Below are 15,166 nucleotides of genomic sequence, written 5' to 3' on the forward strand. Positions count from 1 at the left end.
TATTAGGGTCCTTGGAGGCAAAGGACTACAGTAGCCAATAGGCAAAAAAAGTTTATTGGGGGCCCCCTCCAGGAGGGAGTCCTGCATTTCTTACAACTTCATTTCTTCCCAACGTTAGAGCCACGTTGGCCCCATGGGAGGCCTGCCTTAGTCCAGGGCCCCATCACTCCCCCCTGGGTTACACTCAGTCACTATATACATAGCCTACAGCAGAGCCTCACCCCCGTCAAGGCTGGCCAAGCTGAGGGCCTTTCCAATGCCGCTTTACAAATGGTTTCCCCCCAAAGCAGGCCTAAGCTCAGTGTGTCTCCCATCAGTGCCCCTAGGGGGCAGCAACAGTTCAGCTCTGGCTTACAGGGATTTGACACTTTGGTCATGTTGCCTCAGAAATTGCTTATCACCAAACAAATGGGTGAAGGTCCCGGCAGAGAAGGGTGAAAGTTGCCTGACCTCCCTGCAATGCACTGGTTCCAGCATGAAGGACTTGCAGGCAAAGCCATGCTGTATTGGCAAGCAGCAGAAACAAGTGCTGCTCTCCAGGGCTCATTTTTCCCAGAGCAGGGTGGATGGAGCCTACCCACCCCTACGTTACAGCTGCATCAATAACCCTGTGCGGGAGGAAACCAGCTCACAAGCAAGATGCTGCAGGCCACTCGAGCAGCCACCTGCACAGTCTGCTGCTTGCATGGACTTAGCAGCTGGCTGGAGGCCACCTGCCCTATCTCCCTGGCACGGGCGGTAGCAGAGTACCGGTCTAACGCACATGCATGGCTGTGAGGTTCCACAGCAGAGAGCGTGGCAGCAGGATGATGGGCCATGCTAGGGGATGGTGAGATCACTGGGAAAGCAGCTTCACCAGTTACCCTGGCTACAGTTCCTAGCAGTTTAAGGGTGATTAATCAAACGAGCAGGGCTCCCTGGCAGTGTAGTACCAGACAAGGCTGGTGCGAGCCCAGGGGCCAAGCCTAATGCAGTCTACGGCTAGCTTCCATGCAGAGGGGTTCAGTGCCAGAGCCACGCACCCAGCATGGGCTCGCTGTGGGGGCACAGCAGTTCTTGCTGAGCCCTGCCCAGGAGCTGTTTCAGCCAGGCTTGGTGATCAGGAGCTGGGAAGGTGGACAAAGCAGGGCCAGCTCTGGTCCTGCCATTTTAGGGTGTCTGGGCGGCTCCTCTTCCTTCTGTGCTCCTGGTGGGCCGGGATCACACGGCTCGGGTGCTGGGACAAGCCCGCGGAGATTTCCCCTGGAGAGAAAGCACAAGCCAGGCTGAGGATGAGGAGCAGTCAGCCATCAGCCACTAACCCCTCCTCCCCCACCCTCATGCCACTGGGGGCTGGGAGCCCAGAAAGGCTGGCATGGCAAACCAGCACCACTGTAGCAGCTAGCAGCACTGGGCCTGCTGCAGCATCATGGGCACAAGAGGAAGGGGCACCAGACTGGACGGAGGGCAGGGACAAGGGGAGCCTCCAAAGCCGTACCTGGGACACTCCTGCAGGCTGACTGTGCTTCCCCAAGCAGCCCCCAGCCGTTAATGCCCTGCCAGCTCTCCCCTTCATCCAGCCACTCACCCTGCTGCAGCCAGCACTCCCCACAGCCCTGCAAGTGCTGCCATTTTGGGACAGCGGGCAGCTCTGCACCTGGTGGCCACAGAGAAGCAGCAGCACCAGTGTCAGGCTGAGCTGCCTCCAATTCCCTGGCCAGCCACTCAGCTATTTGCCCAGCAGGCAGAAGCCCCTCCCTCCCAGTTCCCTGCAGGAACATGGATGCATATGTGAGGCAGGGGTGCCCACCCCCAGACACAGCCCGCACACAAGAGGGGCAGGACCCTTCCCACTAGGAGCTCCACAATCAGAGGCTCGCGGTGGGCAGTAGGGGCTCCGTGCGTCATGCCAAGCCAGGCCACACACATCCCTGTCAGTGATGGCAGTATAGCATTCAGGCCTGTATATGTGCCTGAGAAGGAATTTTGGGTTCTTTTTGACTGTTACTCTTATATCCTTACTAACATATGTGAACAAAGCCACTGTGTGTTGCCTCTGCCCACAGCCAGATGGAGTTTATAGCATAATGAGCAAAGATAAGGACTAGAAGTAAAGTGTTGGTGGGAGTTTAATATAGGAGCGTACAACTGAAGGCAGCCTGCTCCTCTCCCAAGCTAAGGTCAACCAACCCGTCGGGAGGAGGGGGTGGGGTAGGAAGGTGTAAGAAACACTAGAACCCAAAGAAATGGTGACCCTGGCCAGAGCACCACCTCACTCCCTACCCAAGAGGCGGTACTGAAGCCCCCAGACTCAACTCTCCAAAATGGAACATGATGATACATTGTAAGCGGGGGGGGGGGGAGGAACCAGGGGTGCGCACTACAGGTATAATTAAGCCTGCTATGGGAGGGGGCACAAGGAAAAAGCCTTACGGGTGTACACAGCTGTGGATATGCTTGCTTGGTAACCCCAATAAACATTGCATTGCCTGCACTTTGGACTCTGGCATTCTGCTTTCTGTCTGCATGAGACGAACCAACGGAGGGCGAGGGGAAGCCCTAACAGCCCCTGCCCACTTGTCACATGGCACCTCAATCCAGCCCCTCCCCAGCCCAAAGCGACATCTCCACCAGCGGGGGCTGCCAGGAGAACAGGGCTTCCTCTAGAGCTTCCAGCAGCTGCTAGGCTCTGGGCCCTGCCCATGGCAGAGCTGGCCTGGGGCTGCAGGCATCCCCGCCCTTGGAGCTGGGCAAGGACAGAGGCTCTGCCAGGGATTTCCCTCCCCCCCAGTTTTGTGAACTAGTTATATGCAGTGTTGCCAATTTAGTGATTGTTTGGACATTTGAATTGAAACATTAATACACACTTTAAAAGCATATACAGTGTATGATAAAATACATGTATCTGAAAAAATAGATTTGAGAAGTATGAACATAGCCTACAGCTGTTGTTTTTATGACAGTGTCAGTGCATTCATTTCGGTGATGTTGGCCAACCTAATAATTTCAAATTATGATTTGTAAGCAAAGTCTAACTGAGCTCTCCCTGATGTGATGTGCTAGTGATGAGCTGGGGGAAAGGCTTCAGGACAAGAATGGTTTTACATTCATACCTACTCTACCTAGGTATCCAGCAAACAGAGCTGTGTTGCCCATGTGATAGATTTTTGGCTGGGGTGGGTTACAAATCACTTGAATGCGGAAGGGGGTGGTAATGAAATGTTGTTATTCTTATTGTATGAGTAAAGGGCAGTAGGACTGTACTTAGCCTGTGCTGATTGAGGGCATCGAGAGAGGGTGGGGACAGGTGTTTTGCTTGATGGTCTGCCTGAGTCACATGTAGTATTTGACCTGCCCCTCTCCCCTGTTTAAAGATAGAGGCTCCATAAAGAGTCTTTTGGTTTGTTAAGTGACCACTAGAGCTGAAATCACTGATAAGCAGATCTAAGTGCTTAGACCTGCTGTGGGACAGTGTTTCTGTGGAAAAGACAGCCCAGCCTGCACTAGCAGCGAGGTTCCCCCACTGAGAGCTGGGTGGAACCTCAAGAGAGCAACAAGCAGAGGTCACAGTGGCAGGTGGCAGCAGAAGGTGACGGTGCAGGGCCATTGGCAACAGAGGGCTTGGCTACACTTACAAATTTGCAGCGCTGCAGCAGGGTGTGAAAACACACCCTCTCCAGCGCTGCAAATTGCGGTGCTGCAAAGCGCCAGTGTGGTCAAAGCCCCAGCGCTGGGAGCATGGCTCCCAGCGCTGTCCGTTATTCCCCACAGGGAGGTGGAGTACGGACAGCGCTGGGAGAGCTCTCCCCCAGCGCTGGCGCTTTGACTACACTTAGCGCTTCAAAGCGCTGCCGCGGCAGCGCTACCACGGCAGCGCTTTGAAGTGCTAAGTGTAGCCACAGCCAGAGTGATAGAGTGAACGGTGGCATAACGAGCAACAGTGGCCAGAGCAAATAGTGAGCAGCTGGAGGAACGAGCAAGGTGCCTTCTTGCCCCCAACCTGGGAGGTGAACTCATGTGAAAGCACCTCTGAACTCTGAGTCTCCACTGACCAAGGACAACACCAGTGAGTGTTAATGAGGCTGTTAAGAATGCTGGAGACACAACACAGTTCATGCGAACAAACATGGCTGTGGCATCATACTTTCTATTTAAGCAAGAGATACCACACACTACAAACTGGAGTCCAATGTTAAGTGCATTGTCACTTGCTCATCCTGAAGTTGAACACTGGTTCTAAACAAGACCAGCAAATATTCACTATCTTTCTGCAAGAAACTGAACTGACTGGCTAGAAGCATGTGGTGCAACCGTGAAAGACTCAACAGTTGAAAAAGTGAAGAACTCTCTCACCACATTCCAAAAAATTGCATACATGGCTGATGATGCAAATGGGCATCAAGTATTAAGTCATTGTGTACGTCATCTTGATATCAGTGGTAGGCCAGTAGATGCATTTCTAGATGTTCAAGTTTTAGAAGACCCATCAGCTGCATCTGTGACAACCCACATCTTACAAGAGTTAAATGCTTGTCAATTGGACTCCAAACAGATGGCTGCTTGCAGCTCCATCAGATGCACAAACTTCTCTGGAAGACATTGTGGAGTACAAGCTTTGCTCAGAGAAAAGTTTAACCCTAATCTCTCCTATACACACTGCAGAGGCCATCTACTCCAACTAGCGTGAGTACAAGCTCCAGACTCTTCAAAAGACATTAAAAAAAGCTATACATTGAATGTCTTCATTATATTCTTTTTTCAGCAAGAGTCCAAAAAGTCTGAATATCTTGGAAAATATAGAAGATACACTGGGACTGAAGTTCAAATTAGACCCTCTGGCTTTCTCATGAGCAATCCTTGGCTGTTGTCTTAAAATTACTCCAGCTGTTATTACTGGCTTTGGAAAGTATCTACCAAAATGGGATGGATCTAAGTAGTGAGGCTGGTGGATTACTTTTGCTACTATGTTCAGAGAAGACTATTGCCAGTCTCTTTCTTGTAAGTCTACTGTTGAAACCACTTGGGTCATTAAACAATGCCATCCAGGCATCTGCTACAACAGTAGTAGATCTTTGTCCAGCAATAGAAGCTACATTTGGACCAATCAGAGAGCTATCAATTGAAAAAGTACTAGTAGAAGCAAAGACTTCAGTCCAGAAGTTAACTAATGAAGACATTTATATTTAATCCTTAAGTGAAGAGGACAAGAAGTGTTTGTTAAGACAACTGAAAAAGTACAGACTTGATTCTTAAAAATCTACAACAGTGACTTCTAGATTCTACTCAACCTCTACGTAGCTTTTACAGATCCCTGTCCTATAAAACACCGACAGTTGAGTGGAGTGAGGCACTATCAGCAATTGGGCTGCCATATGCTCAGGGACAGAATAGAGAATTTGAACACCGAGTGGAATATCATACAAAGAATGAATGAAGATTTGACTTCAACTTCTTTTTTGTCATAACTAGTAACTCGACCTGATCTTTATGCTATATTTCCTGGGATGAAAGAACTAGGAATTCATCTCTTGCTACTACCAGTTACAACAGCTACAGTTGAGGGTTCTTTTTCATCACTGAATAGAATTTTGTGTTCTGAAAGAAGTCGTCTTCTGCAACTGTTCATGTGAATGAATTAATGAACATATCAGTTGAAGGAATGGAAGTACCGGACACATGAGAAGCCACCAAAGATGAATGCGTTGCATTCAAGAAGTTCGTTAACAGAGTTGTGCAAAATTATAACAAGAAACCAAGAAGGATGTAGATATTGTGCTTCATAGAAGCCTTGAGTAGCCAACTTTAATTTGTGTGATGATTTTAAAAACATGAGTTTAATAAAATGGTCATAAAACATTTTTCAGTTTTTACTATGGTGCCATACAGCCCACCCTCGCCCTCATGGTCTCACCCATCATCGGCCCTGAAACACCTCCCCGCCCCATAAATTCAAACACCCCCCCCCCCCACAAAATTTCAATTCCTGCAGAAAACACTGGGCTCTGCCCAGCCAGGGCAGTTCAGCACTGCGCTGACAGTGCTTCTCGCTCCACTGCCTCAGCCCTGCCCACCCCACAGCCCTGGATGGCACCTGCCAGACCCCGCTCCCTGCCCGCGTGCCATGCAAGGGGGACAGGCCCCTCCGGCACTCTGCAGAGCAGCCCTGTTGCTCACAGGGGCACTAGCCTGGGCAGTTACCTGCGCCGATGGAGGGAGGAGATTTGACAGAGGAGCCCTGGGGCTTGCTCTTCTGCAGAGACTCAGGAGAAAGAGAGAAATGGAGTGAGAGACCCCCCGAGGGGTGGGATGAGACACCCCGCCCAAGGGACAGGGCAAGAGAGCGAACCCACCTGGAGATGGGGTAGGGGGAAGGACCCACTGCATGGGTAGGGGGAAAGGATGGGACAGAAAGGCAGAGCCCCTGCACCCCCCTCAGGCTCCACCCCTTTGGTCTACACCCCACCCCGACTCTCCATCCCCACCAGAGAGAGAGTTCTCATTCCCCGCCATTGGCTCTGCTCCCTTCTCCCTCCCTCCTCCCCCTCAGCCTGAGCTCAGCCCTATTGCCCTCCCCAGAGTCAGCTCAGAGCTAGGACCCTTCCCCCACAGTCAGGAACCCCCCTGCCAGCCTCAGCCTCCCTCTGCCTTGCCTTGGTGTTGCTCCTCCCCTGAGGAGCGGGGTGGGGGGGCTCCCTGCCGAGTCCTGGTCCTAACTCACCTCCAGGTTTGTCCTTGCTTTCCTCAGCACGGCATGAGTTTGGGTCACTGCAACAGAGGCGGGGGAGGGGATCAGAGTGGGCACAGCTCCCTCCTGACCCCAGGGAGGGCGTATCAGAATTGGTGTCACTCCCCACAAACCAAACTGCAGGGGGCGGGGGCAGGGTCATTGCAGGATCCCCCAGAGCAGCAAACTCCAGCTGGCTCCAGCTACGTGAGCAGAGAGCAGCATAGCCAGGCCCGGCCCATGCTAGGCCTGTCTGCTTACTGTGCCCCCCTACTCCAGCCTTATGGCCGGGGATCCAGCACAGACAGGACCCCTGCAATGCCAGGCCTTGCCCTGCTCAGAGCTGGCCAGTGGGCACAGCCCTCGAAGCTGGCTATGCCTGATGATGATTAGAGCAGGCGGGGGGGGGGGGGGAGGGGAGAGGGAGGATAGGGCCAGCTGGCTACCAGGCACTGGTGGGGCCACTCTGCAGGGCCTGTTCATTATATTTGGATGGCAGTGGAGCCATGGCCCCTGCCACAGGATGGGCAGGGGCGGCTCTAGACCCCAGCGCGCCAAGCAGGCGCGTGGGGCGGCCCTTTCCCGGGGGGGCGGCATTCGGCTCCGGTGGACCTGCCGCAGGCATGCCTGTGGGAGGTCCACCGGAGCCCGGGACGAGCGGACCTGCCGCAGGCATGACTGCGGCGGGTCCCCTCTTCCCGCGGCTCCGGTTGAGCTCCCGCAGGCATGCCTGCGGCAGGTCAACCGGAGCCGCGGGAAGAGGGGACCCGCCGCGGGACCGGGGAAGGGCGGCGCAGCGCACCGCGCTGCTTGGGGCAGCCTGATTTCTAGAGCCGCCCCTGAGGATGGGGATGCCAGCCTGGTATGACTGACCTATGCCAGACAGCTGGGTGAAGGCAGGATGCTCCCAGCCCCCCAGTCGCAGACTCCATGGGGAGCCAAGTTCTGAGCCCCATCGGTAGCAGGTGCTGCTGTGTAATGATGGATGGTAAGGGGAGTGGGGACACACTCTGTGCCCTCCATTGCCATGGCTATGCTGTGATGTTATTGATATATTCTGGGACCATATAGAACATGGTTGCAACCAAGGTCCTGTAGTGGCACCAAATCTTATGTAAAAGGGGGTCATATAAGGTGTCTAAGACCAGGTTATGGGTTGCTGGTTATGATTATGCTGTCTATATGTATGTATCATTTTGTAGTTGAAGTTATGAGTATTGGCTCTATACTGTCTGTATTTCAAAGTTGTGCTGTGCTTCTGGGAAACACCACAGACAAGTTGGTGTTAGCTCTGCCTAGCCTGCTTGATGGCCCATTAAGGACCATCAGCTACACAATTGACCCATTGAGAGAAGGCAGATACGCCTTGTAGCTCAGCAAAGTATGTAGGAACTTGTCCATGTGACTCCAGACTCCATTTTGCTGTAATTTTCCACAGTAAGAACAAAGAAGTGTTCTTACACCTGGAAAATACTATAAAAGGCTGATGCCTCATCTCCATCTTGTCTTCAGTCCTGCTTCTTACCTCTGGAGGGACTTTGCTACAAACTGAAACTCTGAACAAAGGACTGACTGACCCATCCCAGTGGGGGATGTACTCCAGAGACTTGATTTGAACCTGCAGTTTACTCCATCACTGCTACAAGCCTGAACTAAGAACTTTGCCATTACTGTATGTAATTGATTCCATATAACCAATTCTAGCTCTCATCTCTTTTTCCCTTTATGAATAAACCTTTAGATTTTAGATTCTAAAGGATTGGCAACAGTGTGATTTGTGGGTAAGATCTGATGTGTATATTGACCTGGGTCTGGGGCTTGATTCTTTGGGATTGAGAGAACCGTTTTCTTTTATTGGAGTGTTGGTTTTCATAACCATTCATCCCCAGGACAAGTGGCACTGGTGAGGATACTGGGAGAGTCTAAGGAAATTGCTTGTGTGACTTGTGGTTAGCCAGTGGGGTGAAACCAAAGTCCTCTTTGTCTGGCTGGTTTGGTTTTCCTTAGAGGTGGAAAAACCCCAGCCTTGGGCTGTAACTGCCCTGTTTAAGCAATTGGTCCTGAATTGGCACTCTCAGTTGGGTCCCGCCAGAACCACATTGTCACATATGCCCACCTCCCGCCACACTGGGGCACTTACAGTGGCTGACGATGAAGTGCTCCATGTTGTCCTTCAGGCGGCAGGTGTCCTGCAGACGCTCAGCTGCCCTTTGGAGCAGATTCTCCTGTTCAGCTAACCTGGCCCTGAGTGCCAGGAGCTCGTCCTTCATTGCCTGCTCCTGGGCAGAGATGGGGGCACAGTCAGCAGGGGCCATGTGTCTCTGCAAACCACAGCCTGGCTCCCAGGCACCCCGGGGAAGGGACTCACCCCCTCCCGTGCTGTCCAGGGCCGAGGATCAGCATCCCGAACAAGGTGGGTTACTGTGAACTACCGCAGCCTCTGCTGGAGGACAGACCCCACTGTAGGGGCCATGCGTAGGGAGCGGGGGCTAGCACCTTGCTCCCGCACACCCACAATGCGCAAGCCTCCCGTACTGCATGGATGGAGCAGTCCCCTAGCTGCTGGCAGCAGCAGGCCCTACGCCCTGTCTGATGTGTGATTGGGATGGTACCGCCTGGGCGAGGAGAAACACCGTCCAGCCTTCCCACAGGAGCACCCAGCGGAGGGCTCCCTGCACCCAGGACTGCCCCGTCACCCAGACAGGCTCTTAATCCCCATTGGCTCACAAGATGCCTGGATGAGCCCTGCCCTCCCATCCGTGGGAGCCCCTGACTCTTGGGGGCTGCCTGGGCGACCATGGGGGCGACATTGGCATGATCTGTGAGGAGTGCCAGGAGGGTGCCACTCACCGCAGTCTGGGGCTGGGCTGGGCTGGGGGCCGCTGGCAGGGCTCCTCTCCAGAAGGTGGTGAGCAGGGAGGCGCACTGCTCTAGGAGCTGATGCAGGGCATTCGCGGCGCTCAGGAGCTGCTGGATGCTGCCCCAGTCCAGGGCCTGGCAGAGAAGAGAAGACTTGTTGCAGATGCTGCCCTTCGGCTCAGTGGTCACAGCAAACTCAGAGCCCCGATGCGCCTGGCTTTCACGGGAGGGCACTGCCCAGCACAATGGCCCGGGTTCCCGATAGCCCGTTGCCAGGCTGGCCCCCTCTGCAGCCAAAATAGCTCTGAAATCAGTCCCAGAAGTGATGGAGACAGGTCCTTCCCCGGCGCCGGCACCTCCACTGCCCTCGTGCTCTGGCCAGCCTAACAGTAAGCGCCCCGTCTCAGGGCACCCAGCTGAGTCCATCAGGCAGGTGATGGTCTCCCATGCACCCAGGTCTGGACAGACCCCCATGATCCTTTCCAGGGCCCCCCAGAGCCAGCGTTCCCAAGGAGAGCTGGAGGGGCCAGCCTGAAATGCTAGCTCTCTGGCTAGGCCCATGAGAGTGGCGTTATGCAGGGCTCTGCCCGTTTCTCCCCTGATCCTTCCCTTCTCGACAGAGGGCTCAGAGCAGCCTGACCCTTCCTGATGTCCAGGGAGAATTACCTCAGTGCCACGGGGCTCCAGGCTGGGCATGGCTAGAGCTGGCCGCAGGAGAGAGGCCATCTGGTGGACCAGCGTTTTGCCCTCCAGGATCTGCTGCTTCAGGGTATAATAGTCATCCATGTGGCCAATGACCTGGCACCCGCCTTTGCTGGCAGACGAACTGCTTGGGGCATCTCCCGCTGGCGCAGGGGCACTCCTCCTCACCAGGGGGTCGTCCATGGGTGGCTCTGGAGCAAAGAGGGATCAGCACTGCTGGTGTCCCTGAGAGCCCATCAGGGCTGCATTAGCCCAGTGCCAGGCCCAGCGCCAAGGGGGGGGGGGTTAGCGCCAGCGTGTACATGCCCTGGCCTGGCACTTCCCGAGCCCCTCACTCCCCATGTGCCCCCAAGCAGCTTGTTCTGTTTGTGCAGACTGTCCTAGGAGCAGCAGGCCGCAATTTCCAGACATCACGAGGGAGGCTGGGCACCCCCAGTTTTGGAAGCCCCTGAGTCACCTTAGGTGGGCTGATTTCAGGTAGTGCTGGGCCCCTGCCCTGCCAAACCCAGGCCCCTCAACGTGGCTCAGGCTGGACTCCTGCAGTCACTAGCCATCTCTGAAGCTCTCGGCCATGAACTTTCCCTAACATGCAACCTGCAGCTCTACATTGCCCCAGCCCTCACATCGCTACTTCTCCAGGCGGCGCAGGGCCAGCTCTCCTAGCCTCCACACTTCGCATTGTCCTCCTCTGAGCTCAGCACCCCCGCTCCGATCCTGCTGCACGCCCGGCTCTGATGGGCCACCAGAACGCCATGCTGTATGGCTCCCACTGAGAACCTGCCACCTGCAGACCCAGCCTCTCTGGGGGAGGGGTGCCCGCTGTGGCTTTGCACTCCTCTGGTTCCCTGCTGGCATCCCAGCAGAAGGGCACAGCTTGAGATGCCCCACAAGACATGGACAAAATGCAGCATTCACCCAGAGCAAGAGACGAAGGGAAATGCTCTCGTGCCTTGGCCTCGTGACAAGGGGAGTGTGAAACCCAGACCCAGGGAATGCGGGGCTGGGATGCCCCTTACAAAATGGGACCCACGTGCTCTTCAAATCCAAGGCTCCCAGAACCATCTCCCCAGAAGGTGCTGGCCTCTCTCTGCTCCCTGTGAAGTCTCTGCCTCAGGCCTGGAGGGTCTCTCTAGCTCAGTGGGTTTCAACCTGTGGCCCACAGACCCCTGAGGGCTGCAGATCAGGGCCGCCCAGAGGGGGGGGCAAAGGGGGCAATTTGCCCCGGGCCCCGGACTCCGCAGGGGCCCCCAAGAGAAGAGCGGAGGCTCCCGCCTCCGCCCCTCTCCTGGAGCCTCAGCGCATCACGCGCCGAGACTCCGGCCGAGCCCCTGAGCCCCGCCCCGATCCGCGTGGTGAGGGGGCGGGGCTGGGAGCTCCAACGGGGCCTGAGCCCCATCCCGCTCAGAGCGCCGTGGGGAGGGGGCGGGGCAGCCACTCACGACGTGCTCGGTAAGAGGCCGAGGCCGGGGGGGAGAAGCCGGGGCCGGGGCCGGGGCCGGGGCCGGGGCCGGGGCGGGGGCGGGGGCGGGGGGGGGGGGGAGAGAAGCGGCGGCCGAGGCCGGGCGGGGGGGGAGAGAAGCGGGACCCGCCGCCGTCGAAGCGCAGCCCGGTCTTCGGCGGCGGGGGGCCCCTTCTATTACGGGACCCGCCGCCGAAGTGCCCCGAAGGCCCGCGGCGGGGACCCCCCCCCCCGCCACCGAATTACCGCCGAAGACCGGGCGGCGGGTCCTGCTTCGGCGGTAATTCGGTGGCGGGGGGCTCCCGCCGCGGGTCTTCGGGGCACTTTGGCGGCGGGTCCCGGAACGGAAGGGCCCCCCCGCCGCCGAAGACCCCGGGCCCCCGGAATCCTCTGGGAGGCCCTGCTGCAGACTATGGCTAAGATTTCCAAAGAGGTCTGTATCACCATTAAAAACATTTTAGGAGTCCACAAAGGGTGAAAACCCCTGGGCAAGCTCAAGCAGGAATTCCTGGGGAAGGGTCTCCGGCCCATGCTATGCAGGAGATGGGACGAGATGGTCCCTCCCGGCCTTAACACTTAGTGTGTGAGCAACTGACTCCCTCTTTTGGGCTCCCAGCCCCGGAGCACTCTGAGCGTCCCACCCTCGCTGCCCATAGGGCCTGGCTTGTGCCGCCCGCACTCCAGGACCCTCCACAGCAGTGGCCCCGCTCTTCCCTGGGGGACGGGGCGCATCCATTACCTTTCATCCGGTGGGCGAGTGGGGCTGGACCGCTGAGCAGGGCGGGTGGGGAGAGGGGAGCTGGGGAGCTCATGCCAACATCCCGTACTGGAGGAGAAGGGCTGGAGTCTGCAAAGGTGAGACAACAAAGGGTCCATTTACCAGGTTAATGGCACTTCTGCCAGGCATCAGGGTGCCCGAGGGGCCAGCAGGGTCCACACAGTGCCCTGGGGCTGGCGCAGCCTCTCTTACCTTGGAAGGGCTGCCAGTCGGGCATAGCCTGGTGGGCGGCGAAGAGGGGGGCAGCGCTTCCCTCTGGCTGCTGCCGTGCCAGCTGCTGCCTCAGGGCGCTGTTCACCTGGATGCCGCGCAGCAGCTGCCTGCGCAGAGTTCGCACCTCTGCCAGGAGGGCACCCAGCTCGCTGCTGGAAGGTGGTCTGCGATGCACATCTCCGCTGCAGGCTGCCAACACACACAGCTGCTCTGTCGCCAGCCACGCCCTCCACTCCCTGCACGCTGGTGTGCTGCCCCCCAATGCACCTGCAGCCCCATGGATCCTCCCATCCCCAGCCACCATGGGCAGTGAAGGGCAGCCCTCAACCAGCCCTGGCTTAGCATGGTGACACGCTGGGGCACGAAAAGGCTGCTTGGTGTGCTTGGTGCCCGGCCACATCAGTGTGGGGTTGAGGAGCAGGATGCGGAGCGCCAAGGTGGTGAGAAACATGCAGGGATGGGGTCACCAGCCCAACCCAGCCCAGCCACTGGCGGGGTCACAGGGACAGAAATCTCAATACACTGCGGTCTGGAGATGCACAGCCAGGCCCCCAAAGGGCCCGAGCTCTGCCCAGCAGCTCCCACGGGACCCGGCTTGCATCTCAAGGGTTCAAGGTGTTAATGACCATCCCCCCAACCACAAAGTTCCCAGCAGAAACCTCAGCTCTGTCCTGTAGTGACACCACACAGGGGCGGGGCACAAAACCCCACGGGTCTGGAAATCAGCTGTGGGCCATGAGCCTGGCCCTGGCAGGGTCCCCAGTGTAGGGCCTGTGCTGGGACCCCTCATGGGCTTGGGGACACCGACACCAGCCAGCAAGTGAGTGACGTCAGCTATCGGGACACTCAACCTCAGCTCCATTGTAGCTGTCTGGGCATCAACCCACAGGCCAGCAGCTGCTGTAACGTCTGGTAGGCGCAGAGGCTGTTTGCCCTGGTGGGAGAGGTAGCACGGATCCTGGACAGGTTGGGGGATGGGAGGGGAGGGCAGGGCAGATCTTGGACTAGGTAGGATGGGGAGGGTGGGGAGTCCCTGGCTCACAGGTGATCTGGGTGGGAGGCGTGGGGCAGGGGGAAACCCGGGGGGGGGGAGCGGTGGCTGAGCTCAGGCCCAGGCAATGCAGGAAGCAGCTTCCTTCCCCACATCTGCATCTGGTATGGGGCTGTCAAACATACAGCTATGGGTAGCACAAAATCCCTCCTTTACCTGTAAAGGGTTAAGAAGCTCAAATAACCTGGTTGGAACCTGACCAAAAGGACCAATAAGGGGAGAAGATACTTTCAAATATGTGGGGGAAGGTTTTTTGTTTTGTTCTCTTTGTTGTTCTCTCCGGTCAGCGAGGAACCAGGGCAGGGAAAATACATCTCCCAAAGCCATATCTGAATTAAGCATCTAAGATTACAAATTGTAAGTAATAGAAAGGAAATGCGTTAGATTATCTTTTGTTTGTGAATTTTCCCTAGGTTAAGAGGGAGGTTTATTCCTGGTTTTTTTTGTAACTTTAAAGTTTTGCTTAGAGGGGAATCCTCTGTGTTTTGAATCTGACTACCCTGTAAAATTATCTTCCATCCTGATTTTACAGAGGTGCTTCTTTTACTTTTTCTTTATAATAAAGTTCTGCTTTTAAGAACCTGACTGGGTTTTGGCTGGTCTGTGCCCATCTTGTTAACCTATTTGGTTGGTATATTATTCTCAAGCCTCGCCAGGAAAGGGGGTGAAGGGGCATGGAGGATATTTTGGGGAAACAGGAACTCCATGTGGTTCTTTTCCTAAATCTTTGTCTAACTCACTTGGTGGTGGCAGCGATACCGTTCCAAGGACAAGGAAGAATTTGTGCCTTGGGGAAGTTTTTAATCTAAGCTGGTAGAGATAAGCTTAGGGGGTCTTTCATGCGGGTCCCCACATCTGTACCCAAGAGTTCAGAGTGGGGAGGGAATCCTGACAGGGGCATTCTGCACCCAACCTGGGGGACCATCTCTGGGGGGCTCCCCACTGCAGGCAGGTGGGACCTCACCACGGGGGTGGACACAGCATGGGGCTCTAGGGAGCTCAGGGGACAGGGCTGGAGCTGGCTACACCCACCATGGCCTGACCCCATCCCAGGTCTCTGTCCCTGCCCAGAGCCCAGCAGCTGGCTGGCATGAGGGGTGGTGCCCCCACCTGGAACCCGGCACCTGAGGAGGGCAGCCAGGACACCCACCCCAGCACCAAACACGGTGCCTCCCACAAGGGGACAGCGGGCAGGACAGACAGACTCATGGACAGAGCTGGTTATAAATCCATGGGGTTGCTCTGATGGCCAGACACAGCGGAGGCCTGGGTGGACAGGCCTGTGGATTCCCAAGACAGGCCAGCCCTGCAGCGCCACCAGGCATGCCACCCTGCTGCTGGGGCAAGGCTGGGTGTGTGCCCCCTGCCATCAGCGCCACAGGGTGGGTCTGAGATGGCACC

General features: G+C 56.3%; 1 protein-coding gene across 21 annotated transcripts in view; it reads right to left on the minus strand.

The window, feature by feature from the left end:
• Window positions 1-59: 59 nt before the first annotated feature.
• LOC123376123 (myomegalin-like) overlaps window positions 60-15,166 on the minus strand; it is a 159,515-nt gene continuing 144,408 nt past the window's right edge. For 11 of the 21 annotated variants that reach the window (XM_045027896.1, XM_045027895.1, XM_045027880.1 and 8 more), the window contains 8 exons: window positions 12,694-12,903; window positions 12,463-12,570; window positions 10,229-10,455; window positions 9,554-9,697; window positions 8,844-8,982; window positions 6,698-6,744; window positions 6,178-6,229; window positions 61-1,242 (listed from right to left, as the gene is read on the minus strand). In XM_045027896.1, coding sequence (XP_044883831.1) covers window positions 1,100-1,242; window positions 6,178-6,229; window positions 6,698-6,744; window positions 8,844-8,982; window positions 9,554-9,697; window positions 10,229-10,455; window positions 12,463-12,570; window positions 12,694-12,903 — 1,070 coding nt within the window. In that variant the 3' untranslated portion in view covers window positions 61-1,099. Of the gene's footprint in view, window positions 1,243-6,177; window positions 6,230-6,697; window positions 6,745-8,843; window positions 8,983-9,553; window positions 9,698-10,228; window positions 10,456-12,462; window positions 12,571-12,693; window positions 12,904-15,166 lie in introns of all 21 variants that reach the window. The other 10 variants (XM_045027893.1, XM_045027890.1, XM_045027892.1 and 7 more) reach the window with 4 other exon arrangements.

Source organism: Mauremys mutica, chromosome 8, assembly GCF_020497125.1.
Source record: "Mauremys mutica isolate MM-2020 ecotype Southern chromosome 8, ASM2049712v1, whole genome shotgun sequence".
NCBI classification, from domain to species: Eukaryota; Metazoa; Chordata; order Testudines; family Geoemydidae; genus Mauremys; species Mauremys mutica.